Genomic DNA, 17,142 nt, shown 5'->3' on the forward strand with positions numbered 1-17,142 from the left:
CGAAGACTCCTCACTCGCTGGTTGCAAGGCTGACGCATTAAACAGATACACACTCACAAGACGATGCGTTGGCCCCGTCGAGGTGTACGTACACTGGCCATCACCTTCACATGAAAAGTTCGTGCGATGAAATGGTTTCCAACTCGGATGGGATGCTTGATCGCCTCCTCACATGCGCTCTTCCTCTCCCTTCCATTGGGACGAAGTTCTGGTTGTTCGCATTCTCAATGGCTAAGAGGTACTCGGGCTCCAGTTCTGGCTGCGACCCACCGAACTCCAAGTAAGACGGTAGCGACGAGCGCTCACTGTCGTTATACTCTGACAGAAGTTCCGACAGAGTTGCAGAAGGCTTGCGGTAGTGACCACGGGCCTGCTCGTTCTGAGTCACCATGCTCTCCGACAGTCCGTTGTTGGCGAAGATCGCCTTGGTGAGTTCGGAGTACGACTCGACCTCCTTCTCGCGGCTGATTGAGAACGGGCGGACAAACGGTGACTCCGATTCCGGTACACGTCGCCCTCCTTCACCTGCCTCGGGGTACTTGTTCGCCAATGAGCTCTGCCAGTCGATTTGAGAAGAAGCGTTGGAAGACCGGTCGCTTTCACTGTCGTCGCCTTCCACGTGTTGCACGCCCTCCAAGTGCAGTGGTGACAGCAAATCACTGATGCGGGGCTCTGGCTCATACTCAATGCCCCCGTGTTCTTCTCCGAGTGCCTGAGCGGTGCTTTCCTCCTTCCACCGCTGCAAGTCTGCAAAGGAGTTCCGAGCGCCACTGCTGATGCTTTGCTGATCGTCATTGCGCATCAAATGAGGAAGGTCGATGAGGTCCATGTCGCTGAAGGTATCGGAGCCCGCCACCCCGTACATCGAGTTTGGACGCGAGATCATGTTGGGTAGTTCACTGTCCGCAATACTGCTGTACGTCGGCTGAGCTGCACCGGAGCGGCCTCCCGATGTGTCAGACTTGAGTTCCACGTGCATGGTGCTGGTCGACTCCCGCTTGAATGGCACAGAAGCTGTCTGTGCGCGATTTTCACCTGTCTGGTACTCATCTTTGCTGCGGTCCGAGTCTCCCGAGCTCTCAATCACGTCCACAGGTAGCTTCGGGGCATCTCTCGGTCCGAGCGAGTTCATCTGAAAGGCCTGGAAAGCGCTGGATGTGAGGTCTGAGAGATCTCTGTACTCCTGAGCTTCCGCGCTAGTGTCTCGCTTTGCAGGTAGACTGGGCTTCTTAGTACTTGCTCGAGGCACATCTCGACTGTGTTTGCTGGAAGCAGTGCGACGTTGCCGCCTGGGAGGCCCGATCAAATCGTCATGGCGGTAGACTTGCAGAGGTGAGCCATAGAGCGACGGTGACCGATCATCACTAACTGTCCGTCGCAGTGGCGGTGGGATTCCTACATTGTGGTGGAGACGTCGAGTGTCCGAAATGGTGCCTCGGCTATAGGGCCCGGAGTCGTTGCTGTGGCTGCGCTCGATCTCGCGAGCATACACCTCCATCATCTTGGACAAGGCAGCTTGTCTCGTTTCTTCCGTCACCTGCAGATTGTGACCATGTTCCTCATCGTACAACCGCATGGCTGACATCGCCAAACGCAAAGCTTCATCGTCCCGGTTCTCCAAGTCATCGCTTCGATTTCTCCGACGAGTTGTGAAGGCTCCGGCAAGATTCGAGTCACTTAGTGATGTGTAGGGGGACTCCAACTCGCTTCTGGTTAGCTGGCGTCGAGCCGGAGGGTCTGAGCCAGCACCGACACCAGACGAACGGAATCTGGTCGTTATCGGACGTTCAAACGTCTGCGGATGCTCATACGAGAACAGTTCTTCAACACTATCGTGCACCTCCAACTGCTCATCACGGTCGTACTGCTGCCGACATGATTGGGCACCTGCAGTTCCTCCTTGGCTCAGTAGCGTGAATCGAGCATTACGGGCATCAAAGTATTGCTGCGTGCGTCTCCGGACTTCCAGGTCGTCTTCGACGGCTCTTCCTTCCTCATTGCTATTGTGTCTGTTGCGATGAGGACGTGGAATGCCTCCATTACGGAAGCGATAGTCTCGCCCTGCTGATGAAGTAGACGTTGCTCCCTGAGATCCTGATCGCGATCGATTGCCACCGGACAAATCGGCCCTAGTCACTCCTCGTCCAGAGCTAGAGGACCGACCAGACCCATTAGAGCGCAAGCTGGCCATCACTGCCGGTAGGTTGTGCTCAATCGCCCCATTAGCCGGATAATACTCATCACCCCATTCTGAACTAAGCCGAAGGGAATCCCCCGACTCGTTCCGCGAAATCCCGTTCGCTCGAGGCCTCTGCTCGCCGTATTCTGCAGACGCGGGGTCGGTAGCGAACTGCTGTAGCATTTTAGCACGCTCGAACTGCTCCTGACGCCTCTGCTCCTCATACTGCATTTGCAGCTGCAGCTGCTCACTCTTGCTGGGCGGCAGTCCCAGTTCATCGTCATCCTCCATATCGTCTTCATCGACTCTTTGACGCTCCTCTCTCCACGGCGACAGCTCGTCATGAGCAGTAAGGGGTGTTTCAGCAAGCACAGCCTCATCTGACGCCCTGATTGAAGCGCCCAGCAGAGCCACAGCTGATGATGCCGCTTGATCGGAGAATTTGTCACTGGAAGACTTCAGCAACTCCTCGAATTCTTTATTCATACGTTTGGCCTCCTCCATGTCTGCGATGCCGCTCTCGTCCTCGTTCTGCATGTAATATTCGTGCTCTTCAATCGAAAGCTGTCGGTTTTCGAGGAAAGCCATCGACTCGTCGTACATGGGGCGGATCCTGCTACCCTCAATCTTCTTGACGTCCGCGTGCGAGTCTGCGAGAATCAGACCTTCAGCGTCCATCATGGGCACGCTAACGCCGTACATGACGGACTCGGAGCACTCCAAGCATATCCGCACCTTCTTGGGGCCTAGTTCGCCATAATCGAGCAAGAATTCGTTCCCACAAGGCGTGCAAACCACCTTCCCGCACTTTCGGCAGACTCTTCGACGGTGGAAAAAGCCAAAGCGCGTTTCGCAAAGCTGGCACCGCGTCGCTCGCTCCTTGGCTGGCAGCTCCAAATCGCCTAACAATCTCTCCTGCGTCAGCCGCTGCAGCTGGAAGTATCGGTCCACTTCGGCGATGTTTTTGATTCGGCGCTTCATGACCATAATCTTGAGCCAGTTCGGCGCGTTGCCCTTGATATCCACGTGCAGCGTGTGCACTGCATCCACGTACCCTTTCTCAGCCGACTCGGTGAAGATGAACCCCGAGCGGTAGAAGCTGCCACGCACCAGACCGTGGCTCCTATTCAGCGGAGGACAGAACGGCAGTCGAATGGAGTGGATGCTCCTCACCCAGCCTCGCCGCTTGGTGTTCGTGTCGATGAACTCGTCGTGGCACTCAATGTAGCAGAAGTCGCGGTGTCGAGCCAATTTGCTCGGAGACTCGACCGCCGTCCACTTGACCGCGACGTAGTGCTTCGGGTTGTCCGGGGTGGGCGTTGCAAGAGTCAGCAGCGTCTTCTGGTCCAGCAAGTCCTTGCCAACGGTTTGTGTGAACCCCGCGAGCTTCTCGGACGTGTCGAGCTTGAAAAAGTCTGAGATCTCGTCGATGGTCGCGTGGATCCTGCACGAGCCTCGAAGGTACGTGAGCGCCTTGGCGTCGTGCTGCGAAGTACTGGAATTGTCGACACCTTGGAACACGTCGACGCCTTCGTCCGAGGACAAATGTAGCCATTTCATGGGCCCGTCATCCGGCCTCGAGTAGTAGACCACCTCTTTGCACGCGTGTTTGGCCAGCCCCAGCAGATATTTGTTCTCCTTGGAGCTGAGCTGCGGCACCGGGAAAAAGTCGTCGGGTAGCGGCAACTTGCCCGTCCTGTAGCCATTTGCGGCCCCGTTGTAGCCATGCTTCAGGTTCGCGCAACTCGCGCCAAACGTCACCGCATCCCCCTCGTTATTTCGGGCGGAGCTCCGGCCGGAGCGCGACGTCGAGTGCGCGGAGCCCCGAACTGGGTCGCCCATACTCGCCATGTTTAGGTGGTCGACGCCCAAATAAGAAACGCTACTTCCCTGAGCCCTGAATCTCTCGGTGGGGCTGCCCGCTCGACTCGACCCTAAAACGCAAGACCATGACGTCAGGTTACACTACAAATGCCAGCGGAGAACTCGCTGGAAAAAGCGACCCACCGAGCGCCAGTTGCGAGAGGAAGCGGCTTGAGTCGGAGACCTGTGCGGCGACGAGCTGCGGAGTGCAGCGAAGAGCTTGTGCAGGTCGGCGCTGCTGGCGATGGCCTCGGACGTTCTTCCCTCCTTGCGTTGTGCTCGTGCCCGCCGTGCCCCGACGAACGGCTGCCCATCCGCGTTTGGATCCCACTCTCCTATTTGGACAGGGAAGAGGCGAAAATACCCAAATAGCTCTAAGTCAGCCCAACAACAAGGCTAAAGCTGCAAAAACACGGTGCCCATTTTTCGACACCCAAAAGCGCGTTTCCCCCCTACCGTATAAGCCGACGACGTCTGACTAGCCAAAAGTGCAACATGTATGTTAATGCGTACACATTGTGTAGTACAGACTCGACTCCGCCAAGAATCCGATACGGCGTCTACCTACACAACGCAAGTACATGTATTTTACTGGTTGCATGGTGTTGTGTGGGCAGTAAAATGCATGTGCAATGTAGTATAGTGATGCCCAATGTACATTGGACGTGTTGTACGAGTACACGCAATGTGCACGTCCATTGCTACTCGCGATTTGGCGCGACGACGCGTTCCTGGTTTGCTCATGCGGGAGGCAACCGACGCTATCGCCGTCGACCGCGTGATGTACCTTTGCGCAGAGCCTCGTGGAGTCGAACCGATAGTCGAGTCTCTTGCCGCCGACCTGTTGTGAGTCGCCGATTGCGAGCTCCCCATGATGGAGTCCATCGGCCCGAAAAAAAGTTTCGTGTCGTAGTGGTACTCAAAGTGTCTGGATGCCGACATGTACGTACACACCGAGAGATTGCTTGTATTGCAGACTGGACGACAAATATTTTACGTGTACCAGCTCGAGTTGAACGGTTTGCCTAGACACTTTCTACATGCAGCCGCGCGGGTGCACGACAAACATCACTTTTATCATCTGCTACGTCTTACGCTTCCTCGGGCGTGGGGCTACTGATCCATTTGCCATCGAATAGAACAGCGCCGGCGGCCTTGTCACTCGTTCCTACAGTTGCGTTGCACGTGCAGCTCGGCCTCACCGTACCCTTCTCGCCCATGTACTCGGGAGACCCGCAGCGGTCGCAGAAGCCGGGTCCGTATCGAGGCGAGCTAACGATGGAAGACACGTCCGACGTCGCCTTCGACGCCAGCGGCTCATTGATCGGAACCCACTCGCCCTGAGACGTTTCCATCAACTCGACATCCTCGCCGGCAGATTGGTCGAGCGCCCTGTTCGCGCGGAGGCGATCCTGCTTCTTGCGCTCGGCAGCCAGATCCAGCTGCTGCTGGCGCTGCTGCTGCAGGTACCGCTCCTTGGCAGCCAGAGAGGACTGCGAATCGATCGGGAGCTCGTTGCTGCTGGGCGCTCTTGACACCGGAGGGTCGTCGTCGCGGGGCTGCTGGCGATGACGCCGCAGACGTTCCAGTTCTTTCTGCCTCTGCTGGATCTGCTGCAGCACAGACGAGCTGGGCTGTTGCTTCTTCACAGACTCGGCGCGGCGAATTGGCGACTCGAGAGACTGCTGGCGACGACGAACCTGCTCTTCCTGATACTGAGCCATCTCTTCAAAGTCCGATTGCTGTCGACGACGCGCCTGCTCCTCCTGATACCGGGCCTGCTCTTCAAACTCCTGCAGCTGCTGCCGCTGCTGGGGGTTCTGGGGGTGTTTCTGGTGCTGAATCTCGTTCGTCGATTCCTGCTTCCAATGGTTGAACAAGTCCACCATCTCTTGCTTGGGGTTACGGCTACCTGCAGCTGCTGAAGTCGAGGCATGCTGCTGTTGCGACTTGGCTTCGAGTTCGTCACTAACACATCGATTCGCCTTCCTAGGTGACGGAACTGGAGAAACGCTTTCTGGCTGCTGAGGTTGAAGCGGTGCCTGCTCACTGGACTCACTGAGACGCTGCTGGTCTTGCCACCAGCGCGTAATATCCGTGGTAGTACGGATCTCACCCAAATCATCAATTGTATGCTCTTCGTAGTCGGACAAATCGCTGTCGCGATAGTCGGACGAGAGTCGAGCGCCTGCTTCAGCTGTGAGTCGAATGACATTTTCACCTTCCGTGTCGCTCGGCTCTTGGTTGCTGTGCTCTGATGACATGAACGAAGGGTACCGGATGGCGGGGCGCACGTGCTGTGGTCGCTCCTTTTCACTCGTAGAGATGCTTCCAGCGGACTGACGCTGGTTCTGTGGCCTCAGCTCCGGCTCAGGTTCTTCTTTCTCTTCCTCCTTCTCTACCAAACGCGACGAGGGAATGCGGCTTAGATGATGATCGGCCTTCACCTCCATCTCTCGTTCACGTTGCTCGCGAAGGCGTTTCTTTTCCTGATGCTTCTTTTCATCCGAAAACAAGCTGGAGTCGCGCTCATACACCTGCATCTCGTCCCAGAGTTGGACGCGCCGGCTCAACTCCGTGGCACGCAGCTCCAAATCGCGTTTAATTTCCTCCTGCTGCGCAAAGAAGGATGCGGCGTCGCTCGGGCGATCCAGCATAGATAGAGAGCGTCGTCTAGCTGGCGGGTCGAGCAGTCCTGGGTGCGTAGCACCTTCCACCTCCGTTGTAGGCTCTTTTTCATGTCTTCTAATAGGGCACGTGCCGGCGCGCGTTGTGTGCGCTGAAATGTGCGACTGCTTCGCCTCAGCAGAGCACACAGTGCAGATACGCACCTTGGTGCGTCCGACAACGGGCACATCAAGCCACCAATCATCGCTGCATCGACGACACACGCCCTCGCCGCACTTCCTGCAAATGTACCGCTTCGATCGCGTCGACATGTTGGTGATTGACGCAATGGTATCTCTCAGTCCTCCCGAACTCATAAACTCTCGGAAGCACAGGTTACAGCTGCCCCTGTTCCGCTTCCTCGACGGAATATCCAAATCACCAAGCAGCGGGCTGCTGCTAAGCCGCTGCTGCTGCAACAATTTGTCCACCGTCGCGAGAGCTGCCACTCGTTGCGCCAAGAACCCGGGCTGCAGTAGTTCCAGCGCCATGCGTCCCTTGAGGTCCAGCTCCACGGTATACGTGACGCTCAACACGCCCGGTTCGTCCGTCTCGACCGCTGTAAGTCCCGATCTGTAGATGCTCGCTCGCACAATGCCGTGTTCCTTCTCCAGCGACGGGCAGCACGGTAGCTTGAGCGAGTGCAGTGACCTCACCCACCCTCGTCTCCCTCTGGCGTCCGTGAACTCCTTCTGGCACTCCAAGTAGCAGAAATCTCGGTTCCGGAAGAACCTCGACGGTGAGGCCACGAGCGCCCATTTGACGCCCACATAGCGGCGCGGCTGCTGCCCAGAGGGCGCCACCAGCGTGTACAGCGTGGCGTGCTGCACCAGGTCGGCGTTGAACAGCAGCAGATGGTCGGCCGCCTCCCGACTCGAGTCGAGCTTGAACAGCAGCGCGAACTCCTCGATGCTGGCGTGCACGTCGTCGCTCACGGCGCGCACGCACGTGGCGTCCTTGGCCTCGCTCACGTCTCTGGCTGCGCCGCGCAGCACGTGGATATTGCCCGGCGAGCCCCTGGGGCGGTGCGCCGGGCGCCACAAGACGCTACCTGGCTCGTCCTGCATGAGCGTGTCCTTGATGAGCGCGTTGGACGTCTCGTTCGCCACGCGCACCAGATGTTTCCTCATGCGGGGCTCCAACTCGGGCCGCGGGAAGAGCTCGTCCACGGGTGGCAGCGACACAGACGGCGCCTTGGACGAGACCTCGGAGGGCGGCGGCGCCGGCCGCGACATGTTGCGCGTCACGGAGTGCGGGATGGGCATGGAGCGCGGCGGCAGCACGCTGTGGCCGCGCTGCGGCCGCACGTCGGACGCCGCCGGCTTGGGCACGGGCCTCGCGCTCGCGCTGCGGGACCGCAGGCCGTCGAAGCGCATGGGGGAATGCGGAAGTGACACACTGGCTGGAATTGGTACTGCGTCGCGTTGTAAGAACGCGAATTGTCGGGTTTAAACGGGGCAGGAGTGATTGTCACGTCGAAAAGACCCAGAAACCGGACGAGCGTGCGACCAGCGAGGGAGTTCTACAGTATAAGGGCAGATGAAACGCGGAAATAAAGATGAAACGCGGAAATGGACCGATTGGCATAAATTGTTTGCCGGATGGCATAAACCAGATGGAGCGTGTACGTTTGGTGTGGTGTGTCTTCATCTGTAGGTACGATATCGTGGCGTGCGTCTTGTTTGACACTGTTTCAGTATGGAGTGGCGCGACGAGAAGAAGACGCTGCTGGCGACGATCCGGAGGCAGGAGCAGGAGGCTTCGGCGCTCGCCAGGCGCTTCAAGCTGCTGCAACAGACGCTCAAGGAGCAGCAGATGTTGCTGGACAGATACCAGTGCGCATTGGCTGCCGCCGGCGGCGCCGCGCCGCAGACCCAAGAGCTCACTCCCATACCAATTGACAAAACAAGAAGCACCCGTGCGACTGAAAACCATGTTGAAGACACGGGTATTGTCAATCCAGTGGAGACCAGTTCTGGTACGTGGATGAAGAAGAAGACAGGATTTTCAGATCTCACAGCAATTACAGAAGTGCCGGCATTGCCCGTTCCAGTGAAGAAGGAGAAGAAAGACCCCCAAGAGAAGAAGAGTGACACTGCTGTGTTCAAGCCCAACGCCAAGAGAAGGAGTGGGGCTCTAGCTGCTACATGGGCAGAGGAGAAGAAGAGGATGCTCAAGAAGCCCAAGTGGGAGGAGGCCCTGACGTCTTCAGGTGCCAACAAGGAGAATGTTAGATCGAAGCAAGAGAAGAGCAAAACAGGCTTCGCTTATGTCGAAGTGGTGCGCAATCGAGAGGAGAGGAAGGCGCTGCCTGCTCATGACTGTATGGAGTGCAAAAAGTACTACGACGCATTGGGCGGACTGGGGGCGGTGGATGCTGCTGCGCAGAAGAACAAGTGCTCGCGCCATCGGGCGAGGTTCGAGCCGTATCAGACACCGGATGATTTTTGGAGGTTGAGCTTTCCAGACTCGGAACCGGAACCGAGGTCGTCCTCGATGATCTGAAGTGGTGCTCAAGACGCGCTGAGAATGTGGCCTTCCTAACGAGCCTGCAGTGCCACGTCGTTGAGCACATGTGCCAACTCAAGCTTAAAACTTGCGGTGATCCGCGCAGATGTACGATAAACGGTCAGAATTTGGATTTAGTTCAAGGAGTCATAAGATCCCAATCCATGAGTCGGTAGTGGCAAAGTGAGTCTCTGCCTATTATTCACGTGTGTAGTCTATCAAAGTAGACAAGCGATCGATGGAAATGCGGCGGACGTTTGATGGACGAGAGCAAGACCGATCTCTCAAGGCAGCTACATGCGCTGCTGGTACGGCATTTCAGTCCTCTTCATTCTGCAATTCTCCAGCAACCAAACAAGTCGTTCACCGCTCAAACCTCTCATCTACGAAACAACTGCAAGTATGAAGATCATCAAGACATTGGCTTTTGGTGTGGGTGCCTGCGTGGTTTTGGCAGCAATTGGCCAAGCTGTCGTGAAAGCTGACGACCCAACGCCGGCATCGACCGAAACCACGACTGTCGAAAGTAGCAGTGGAGCTGCTGATGTCCACGAGGGCTACGAGCACAAGGAGCACAAGGAGCATCACGGAAAGAAGGACGAGGACTGTGACGATCACGATCACGATAGGAAGCATGGCGATGACTACGGCGATGACTACGGCAATGACTACGGCAACGACTACTCCGGCGGCTACGGTGGATGGTACCCGGGCTATGGCAACGACTATAACGTGTACGGCTACGAGGACCACGACGGCTACGGGAACTACGACAGCTACGGCTATGGTGGAGGCTACTACGGCTACGATCCCAGCTCCTACGACTATGCCTACGGGTATGGGTATGGTCAGCCCTACAGCTACGGCTACGGCGACAACTATGGCTATGGTTTCGGCAATCCCTACGTCTATGGTGACAGCTACAGCTATGGCTACGGCCACGATGATTGCAAGAAACATCACCATGACAACTATTTCAGCTACTGAGTCTTGTAGGATGCAAACATTTGAAGCGTAAGACCAACAATAATGTCAATGTGAGCGCAAGTGCATAGCACTCATTGCTGTCGCGAATACCCAATTAATAGTTGTGAGGAACCTGGCAACGGAAACGATTTTGTACCGAGCCCCGGACCACATATCGGATTTCGGATCAGCACGCATGGACCTCACCGACCTACCATTCAATGCTCCCATGATCGTGCGGTCTTACTACAAGGAGAGTTTGCACAGTGCATTTGGCTCGCGTTTTGCCGTTTGTTCGCCTGACCGCAGTGATGTGTTCGTGTGGTTGGAATTGGTACTCGCAGGAAACGAAACCATCGCTCTTCGAGCTGTACGGAGTGACCAGTACTTAGCTGTTGACCAGGGTGGAAATTGCTTCTTCAACACCGACGAACTTGTTGAAGCAGACGTGTTCGACCTGACGTTTGGCTTTCACGGATGGATGGTTTTCGTATCGTGTCGGACGGGAAAATACTGTCGACAAACGAATGTGGCGGGGAAATGCCGTGTGAGGATGTTGGAATGGGAAATTGTTGCTCCCACCGTGGAATTCGCAGCTATTGAATCATGTCTTGAATACCAGCATGAACTAAGTGATAAAATCGCTGGAAGACGTTTGTCAAATACTCGATTCGATTAGGTACAGCACAGCTAGGAATTTGAGAGAGGGTTCACTTTCCCAGCGAGGAGGGTTCTTGATTTGTTCTCTTTTTGCGAGGTTCTTGCCAGTTGTGTCAAACTGCGATTTACGGACTCGACGAAATCGGTTAGCATCAAGTCCAACCGCCTCACTATGCGTTTGTTTATTGAGCGGTGCGGATCGAAGGTGGCAGACCAGAAACTCAAGATCGTGTACGTGGTGATGGTAAACGGCATGCTGTCGTTGCAGCGCTTCAAAGGGAACCAACACGTGGACGCGCTCAAGGCTGCAGTATTGAAGTATGGAGGGCTTGATTACCCTCCAGGGTAAGTGAAGGTGTATAAGGCAAAAACAGACTCGTGGGTGAGGGTGACACCGGAACTTCTCTAACGCATGGAAGAGGGCAACCTGGATGAGTCTGTCGAGGAGATCCTGGTGGTGGAGAATGAAATACCCCCTTTAGCTATCTCAGCGAGTTCGGGTTCCCACGCGCCGAAACTTTCCCACCGTCTGGGGAAGTGCACGAGCTCGTGTCTGATCTTCTTCTCAAGGCGCAGTGGCTGCCTGAGAAGCAACTGGATTACGATACGAAGCTTGTGGAGGCATTATGTTCGTACCGCACGGTTCACGTCCTGTGCAGCCGCAGCAGTTCGTCGGTAAACGGTCGAGATCCCTCTTTTTCGAGTTTTGCCGGCTGGTGCTGTGCTCGTGGGTGCGAGTTCCCAATTTTACTTTTTGGTGCTGCTGCCCTCCGTTTTCTTCCAGATGCTCTGCGAATCTCCTCGAGATGGAGGTCTACTGCTCTGCCCGATATGACCAACCTCAGATCAAGTTGCAGAGCATTGCGTTGGACACGAACGTGCAGGTTGAAGTGACGTACGTGGCCAATGACGTCGCCTGTCGATGTCGATTGGTTCACGCCACGATATATTCTTAATCAAATTTGACTTTCAGAGTAGAATTACTAACTAACGGTCCTTCACTAAGGCAAATACACATACCGTCATAGTGATATCACAATTAAAAGGAGACACTGTCAGTAAATCGGGGTATATAAGCTTATCTAGAGGCTGAGCACTTCAACCCAGGAATTGGAATCCATACCCCAATCAGAGTCATGATGTCCTCGTCCGATCAAGCCTCCTCCGTTCTACCCGCCCTACCTCCGCGCTCGACCGACGTCTCACGTCGCCCTCCCTTCTCGTGGTCCGTCTTCTGGTCCTACACTGGCCCCGGTTGGCTCATGAGCATGGCCTACCTGGACCCGGGCAACCTCGAAGCGGATCTCCAGAGCGGAGCCTACACACGCTACCAGCTGCTCTACGTCGTTCTACTCAGCACCCTCTTCGGAGGGTTCTACCAAGTTTTGGCGGCCAGGTTGGGCGCCTGTACGGGCCGCCATTTGGCCCAATTGTGTCGCTCCGAGTACCCTCCACTCGTTACTATTGGGCTCTGGGTTATGACGGAGCTCGCCATCATTGGCAGTGACATTCAAGAAGTTTTGGGCTCGGCGGTCGCTTTTGAGCTGCTGTTTGGGCTCCCGTTGTGGGTCGGGTGCCTCCTCACGGGATTGGACACTTTCACCTTCCTGGCTCTCCACCGGTCAGGAAAAGAGGCAGGAAGTAGGTATCTCGAGATGTTCTTCTTGTTGTTGATCGCCACAATGTGTGTGTGCTTTTTTGCCGACTTTACGATGAGCAACCCCGATGCAATGGAAATTGCGAAAGGAATAGTGGAGCCCAGAATGGACAAGCAGAATACCATGCAGGCCGTGGCGATGCTGGGCGCAATCATTATGCCACACAACATTTTTCTGCATTCAGCGTTAGTGCAGGCGAGGAAGATTGATACGAGGTCCCCAGGACGCGTCAAGGAGGCCAACTTTTATTTCAGTCTGGAAGCGGCGTTGGCGCTGTTCGTGAGCTTTCTCATCAACTCGGCGGTCATTTGTGTGTTTGCCAGCAGCTTTTTCAGTAAGCAGTGCTACGAGTTGAGTAGCAATCCGATTTCGAGTTTGTACGGACGAGATATCCAGACGTCGTGTATCCCGGCCAAGGCCGCGTTGAGTTCCGGAAGTGCCATTTACGACGCGTTTTCGGGTAACGTGTGCGTTTTTGGCGGTGTTTTTGGTGGAGATGTGACAACGGGGATCATGGATACGGTGCGCAAGTGCACGCCGTGCTATGTGGACGGTCATGGGGCTAGTAGTGCAGCTATGGCATTTGGAACGCCGCCGACAGCTGGATACTGCCAAGAAATCGGCCTTTCCGAGGCTGGCGAAGCTGTACGTGAGGCTCTGGGGGGATACGCTAAAGTGGTTTGGGCTATCGGTCTGCTCGCCTCCGGTCAAGCGTCGACGATGACCGGTACTTATGCTGGTCAATTTGTTATGGAAGGCTTTCTGGACATTCGCATTGCAGCCTGGAAGCGAGTCGCTCTTACGCGGGCCGTGGCGCTGGTACCAGCTGTGATCGTGGCGCTGATCAGCCAACATCGTCAATTCAAGAGTGATCGTTTCAACGAACTACTTAACGTGCTGCAGAGTGTGCAGCTGCCTTTTGCGTTGCTGCCTTTGCTGGCATTTACGGCCAGCAAACGGCTAATGGGTCCCCTTTTCGTAAACACGCGGTGGGTTGCAGTGGCGCTCATAGTTGGTACGGCTTTACTGTGCAGTGTGAACTACTCGCTCGTGTACACAATTCTCCTCAAAAATCTGTCGGACGATATGTCGGCAATATCGTGGGCTGCATTGGTCATTGTCGCTGGACTCTACGTCGCGTTGCTGCTGTATCTGCTGCTAGTTTACCCATCAACAACAACACCTGTGCACTATGTAGTGGTACCATCGACGAAGGTCGAGGAAAAAGTTCCAGCTGCTGAGCAACGCATGCGTGCGGGTAGTGCTGAGGAGCCGCTGTTGGAACACGAAGGAGTTGTATGAAGGGTCAATAAGACGGTAAGGACGAATGGTGCATGCATTACGGAGTGCCAATATTTTCGATGAATATGTGTCTCTCCTCACTGTGACACTATTAATCGCGATCACATACGAGTGCTAGCCCACGAGCTCGCAGCTCTTGCTCCCATCTGAAGCAACAGGCATGGAATTAGAACTGTAGTCGTGGTCTGCAGCTCGGTATCGTACGTACTCTTGATAGCACGTTTCATAGTATTTCTTCACGCGAGCCTGTCGAATTGCTAGAACTTCTTTGTTCAGCAGCTCTCGCTCTTCATCGAGTCTGCATTGCGCGACATCAAGACGTCACGTCAGACAAGAGTTTCAACCCGTGACAACACCGAAGTTCTGCTCGAACCGCTTATTCTGTTGGATGCGGGCTCCGCTACCCGTTTGGCGATTTTGCTTCTCTTCCCAACGGGCCCGACTCGCATTGGTTTCGTTGAGGTAGGTGTACTGCCTAGCTTGATGGAGCTCGTCCTCCCGTGCGATGAATCGCGCAACATTCAGCCCCGAAGGCTTCTTGGCACCAGCCGCACGGTCCGGTGCTCGGGACGGGATTCCAGCAGGCAGATCGCGACCAACGGGCATGGTCACTAAGTAGCAGTTTTACAAGTCTAATCCAGGAGTGCGTCGGTATAAACGGCCTGTACCTGGAGGTTTCAACGCTCGATACAGGATCAGGATCTGGTCATGGTTTACAACTGTATGCACTTCTTGACAAGGGTGTAGAGAAATAGTTTTTTTATCAATAGGTTTCATGAGCAGTATGCGCCCATTTAAATTTAAAGGTGAAGTCGGTGCCTGTTTGTTCACAATGAAAATACAGGTTAGGAAGGTGGAATCGTGAAGGTCTCGTACGACTGACAGTGTTGAGCACTTACCGACGTGCTCGAGTGGAACCTGCATGACGTAGACAAACCACAACATCAACTTGGACTGGATCATCGTTACTTGTGTCTCCAAAACGAATCCGAGTTGATCTAGTGACGATATCCCGATTGTGCGTTTAAGTACAAGCATCGCGAGTACCAGGGACGTAAGCTCCAACATGCTGTAGGTGAGCACAAGCCCGACGTTCACGAAGAGCTCATACCGTGTGAGCTCTGCAAGCGACTGAATGTAAACGCAATTTGGCAAGTGATATGCCACCATCGAGTACAATGCTAGGGAATTGAGACAACCAATACTTGTGTCAGCCTATTAGACATAATGTGCATCTTGTTCCTGTTTCACGTACCATAGACCATGGGGAGCACTGCTTCTGTGTACTCCACCAACACAAGGTACTCCGTGGTATAAAGTACGCGCGTTGTGGTGTTAATGAAATCAGCGCGTTCCTGGCGGGAGAAAACTTGTTCTAGTCCTTCATAATGCCCAACAGATTTCAGCTCAGCTCTTGGGCTTTTCACGTTGATCGCTGGAGGGAGATGATGTTGCAGTATATTGAGTGGGACCACTTTGGTCAGCTTGGGCAGCATTCGCTTCAAAATGTTCCTGTCTCTTGGAACGTGCATTACGGTCAGAATCTCTGCATGAGTCGGGGCTCGAATACTCAAGTGGTTTTCTCCCCTTAAGCTTTTAGGGACAAGTGCCGCTTTGAGCACTAAGGAGTCTAGTTTCTTAGTATCTTGTCGACTTTGTAGGCGATCGCATGACTCGGCACGATCTTGTATTGCCAATATCCGCAATGCCACCTCCACAAAGTTCTCACTGGCACTAGGATGGCTTGATGGGATCTTCGTCATGAGCTCCTTCACCTTAGCCAACATCCCCATGGTCCCCCGCATCGAAAACCAAAAGTGCAGTACGTCTATGAGCATGATTGCAATCGTAGTTCCGAGAGATGAAGAATTCTGCACAGCTGACGATACGTAAAGCGCATTGAAGACCTCAACGTTAAATATGACGACTTCAGGCTTGATATCATCCTGGTCTGCAAGAGTGTGGCTAATCCAGTTCTTACTCACAGACTTGATCACCGGGAGCAACAGCACATAACATAATTGCCTTACTCCGCTGAGTGAGGTAAACCCAAATATGTACAGCGGGTAGATGAAAGTTAGTGCAACTTGGCACATGAATACCATCAGGTGTCGAACGAGATCTCGACGTAAGCCAGCGTCAGCCTGCCACCGACGGCCCCACGAATACGCAAAGGCCACCAAGATCACAATAACACTTGGAGGTGAGGCCACCAGCATACTAAACGGCACTGGAAATGAAATCCAGGTAGCTACTGCGAATACAGTGGCGAACGAGATAACGCTTCCTACCATGGCGATCATCACAATGTACCAGTGCTGCATCTTGAGTCGCGAGAGACTTTGGCTCATCTGCATCACCATCGAATAGTCCACGAACCCCGTAACAATCCAAGCTCGAATCCAGAAAATGTAGTTCTCGTACGGTCCAGCTTCAGGGGGTGCGAGAGGAACTGATTCCACAAAGGTGGCTAGCGCAACGCAGGGTACTGGAGTAAGAAGACAAACGAACAGAAGTCGCCAATAGCTCGAGCCTTCCATGTAGGTCTTCAACCGGCGGAGACGCTGTACAGAATAACAACCTCGAGGCTGTAATTTCTGCGCCACATTGGAGTATTGCCTCCACTTTTCGAGAATTCCCATGCACGACCCGAGTCTTCGATCCGTGGTAAGAGTCAGAAAGCGATTCCTGCGCATAATTTGGGCACGGCGGCAAACTTATCGTGTATTTATACACTTTCCAACTCAGCAACGACAATGCAGGTCGAGCAAGCACAGTTATGATTTTCTACTGGAGAAACTTAAAGACAAATGCTACAATGGTTGTCACGAATTAGTCGGGAAAAGGCGCTCCGTTCGACGTAGACTTTTACGGATTCGAGTCGCTCACGGGAATTCATCCAACATTATTCATTGTTGTACTGCCAATCATCAAACACGTGACCAAGAATGGGATAAGTCGGGCTCTTGAGGACCGCAACGATGTAAAACCTGAAGAAGTGACTTTTAACGTGGAGGTTTTTAACGCACTGTACCTAGCGAACGCGTTGCGAAGTGCCTGGCTATTGACCTGATGCACTTTTGGATTTCCATGCTTGGCGTCGTGGATAATCTAAATGGTGTGAAGATGCTGAAGTCCAAGCTACCGAAAAACAGCACGATTAGCAATGAAAACCTTGTCCAGGTGGCAGTTCCGTCTTCTCCACACTGAATCCAAGGTGGCAAGTGGATACAGCTCGGGGCCAGATTCAAGTAAGATGGGGATCGAGTCGTGGGCCAGCTTGAGAATCAAGTCACGCATTGTCGTCGCAGTAAAGCGGCAGGCAACTGGAATGAAGCG

General features: G+C 54.4%; 4 protein-coding genes across 5 annotated transcripts; 2 read left to right on the forward strand and 2 right to left on the reverse strand.

The window, feature by feature from the left end:
• Positions 1–106: 106 nt before the first annotated feature.
• Positions 107–8,085, reverse strand: KRP23_11104 (uncharacterized protein; the record flags this gene model as incomplete). The annotated part of the gene is made up of 3 exons (XM_067881623.1): positions 107–4,113; positions 4,187–4,241; positions 5,215–8,085. 3 exons carry the CDS (start codon positions 8,083–8,085, stop codon positions 107–109), a joined length of 6,933 nt encoding a protein of 2,310 aa, XP_067740915.1.
• Positions 8,086–8,407: 322 nt separating this feature from the next.
• KRP23_11105 (DNA endonuclease RBBP8) lies at positions 8,408–9,214 on the forward strand (the record flags this gene model as incomplete). The annotated part of the gene is made up of 2 exons (XM_067881624.1): positions 8,408–8,687; positions 8,763–9,214. The coding sequence occupies 2 exons, from the start codon at positions 8,408–8,410 to the stop codon at positions 9,212–9,214; spliced, it is 732 nt and encodes a 243-aa protein (XP_067740916.1).
• Positions 9,215–11,979: 2,765 nt separating this feature from the next.
• Positions 11,980–13,803, forward strand: KRP23_11106 (the record flags this gene model as incomplete). Of its 2 annotated transcripts, XM_067881625.1 has the most annotated exons (2): positions 11,980–12,961; positions 13,033–13,067. In XM_067881625.1, the coding sequence occupies 2 exons, from the start codon at positions 11,980–11,982 to the stop codon at positions 13,065–13,067; spliced, it is 1,017 nt and encodes a 338-aa protein (XP_067740917.1). The 2 variants fall into 2 exon arrangements, with proteins under 2 accessions (XP_067740917.1, XP_067740918.1); XM_067881626.1 differs by having other exon boundaries at positions 11,980–13,803.
• A 91-nt stretch (positions 13,804–13,894) lies between these two features.
• On the reverse strand, positions 13,895–14,409 carry KRP23_11107 (uncharacterized protein; the record flags this gene model as incomplete). Its single annotated transcript, XM_067881627.1, has 3 exons — positions 13,895–13,949; positions 14,012–14,101; positions 14,177–14,409. 3 exons carry the CDS (start codon positions 14,407–14,409, stop codon positions 13,895–13,897), a joined length of 378 nt encoding a protein of 125 aa, XP_067740919.1.
• Positions 14,410–17,142: the final 2,733 nt, after the last annotated feature.

The sequence above is a fragment of the Phytophthora ramorum genome (genome assembly GCF_020800215.1).
Source record: "Phytophthora ramorum isolate Pr-102 chromosome Unknown Phyram_PR-102_s0011, whole genome shotgun sequence".
NCBI classification, from domain to species: Eukaryota; Oomycota; class Peronosporomycetes; order Peronosporales; family Peronosporaceae; genus Phytophthora; species Phytophthora ramorum.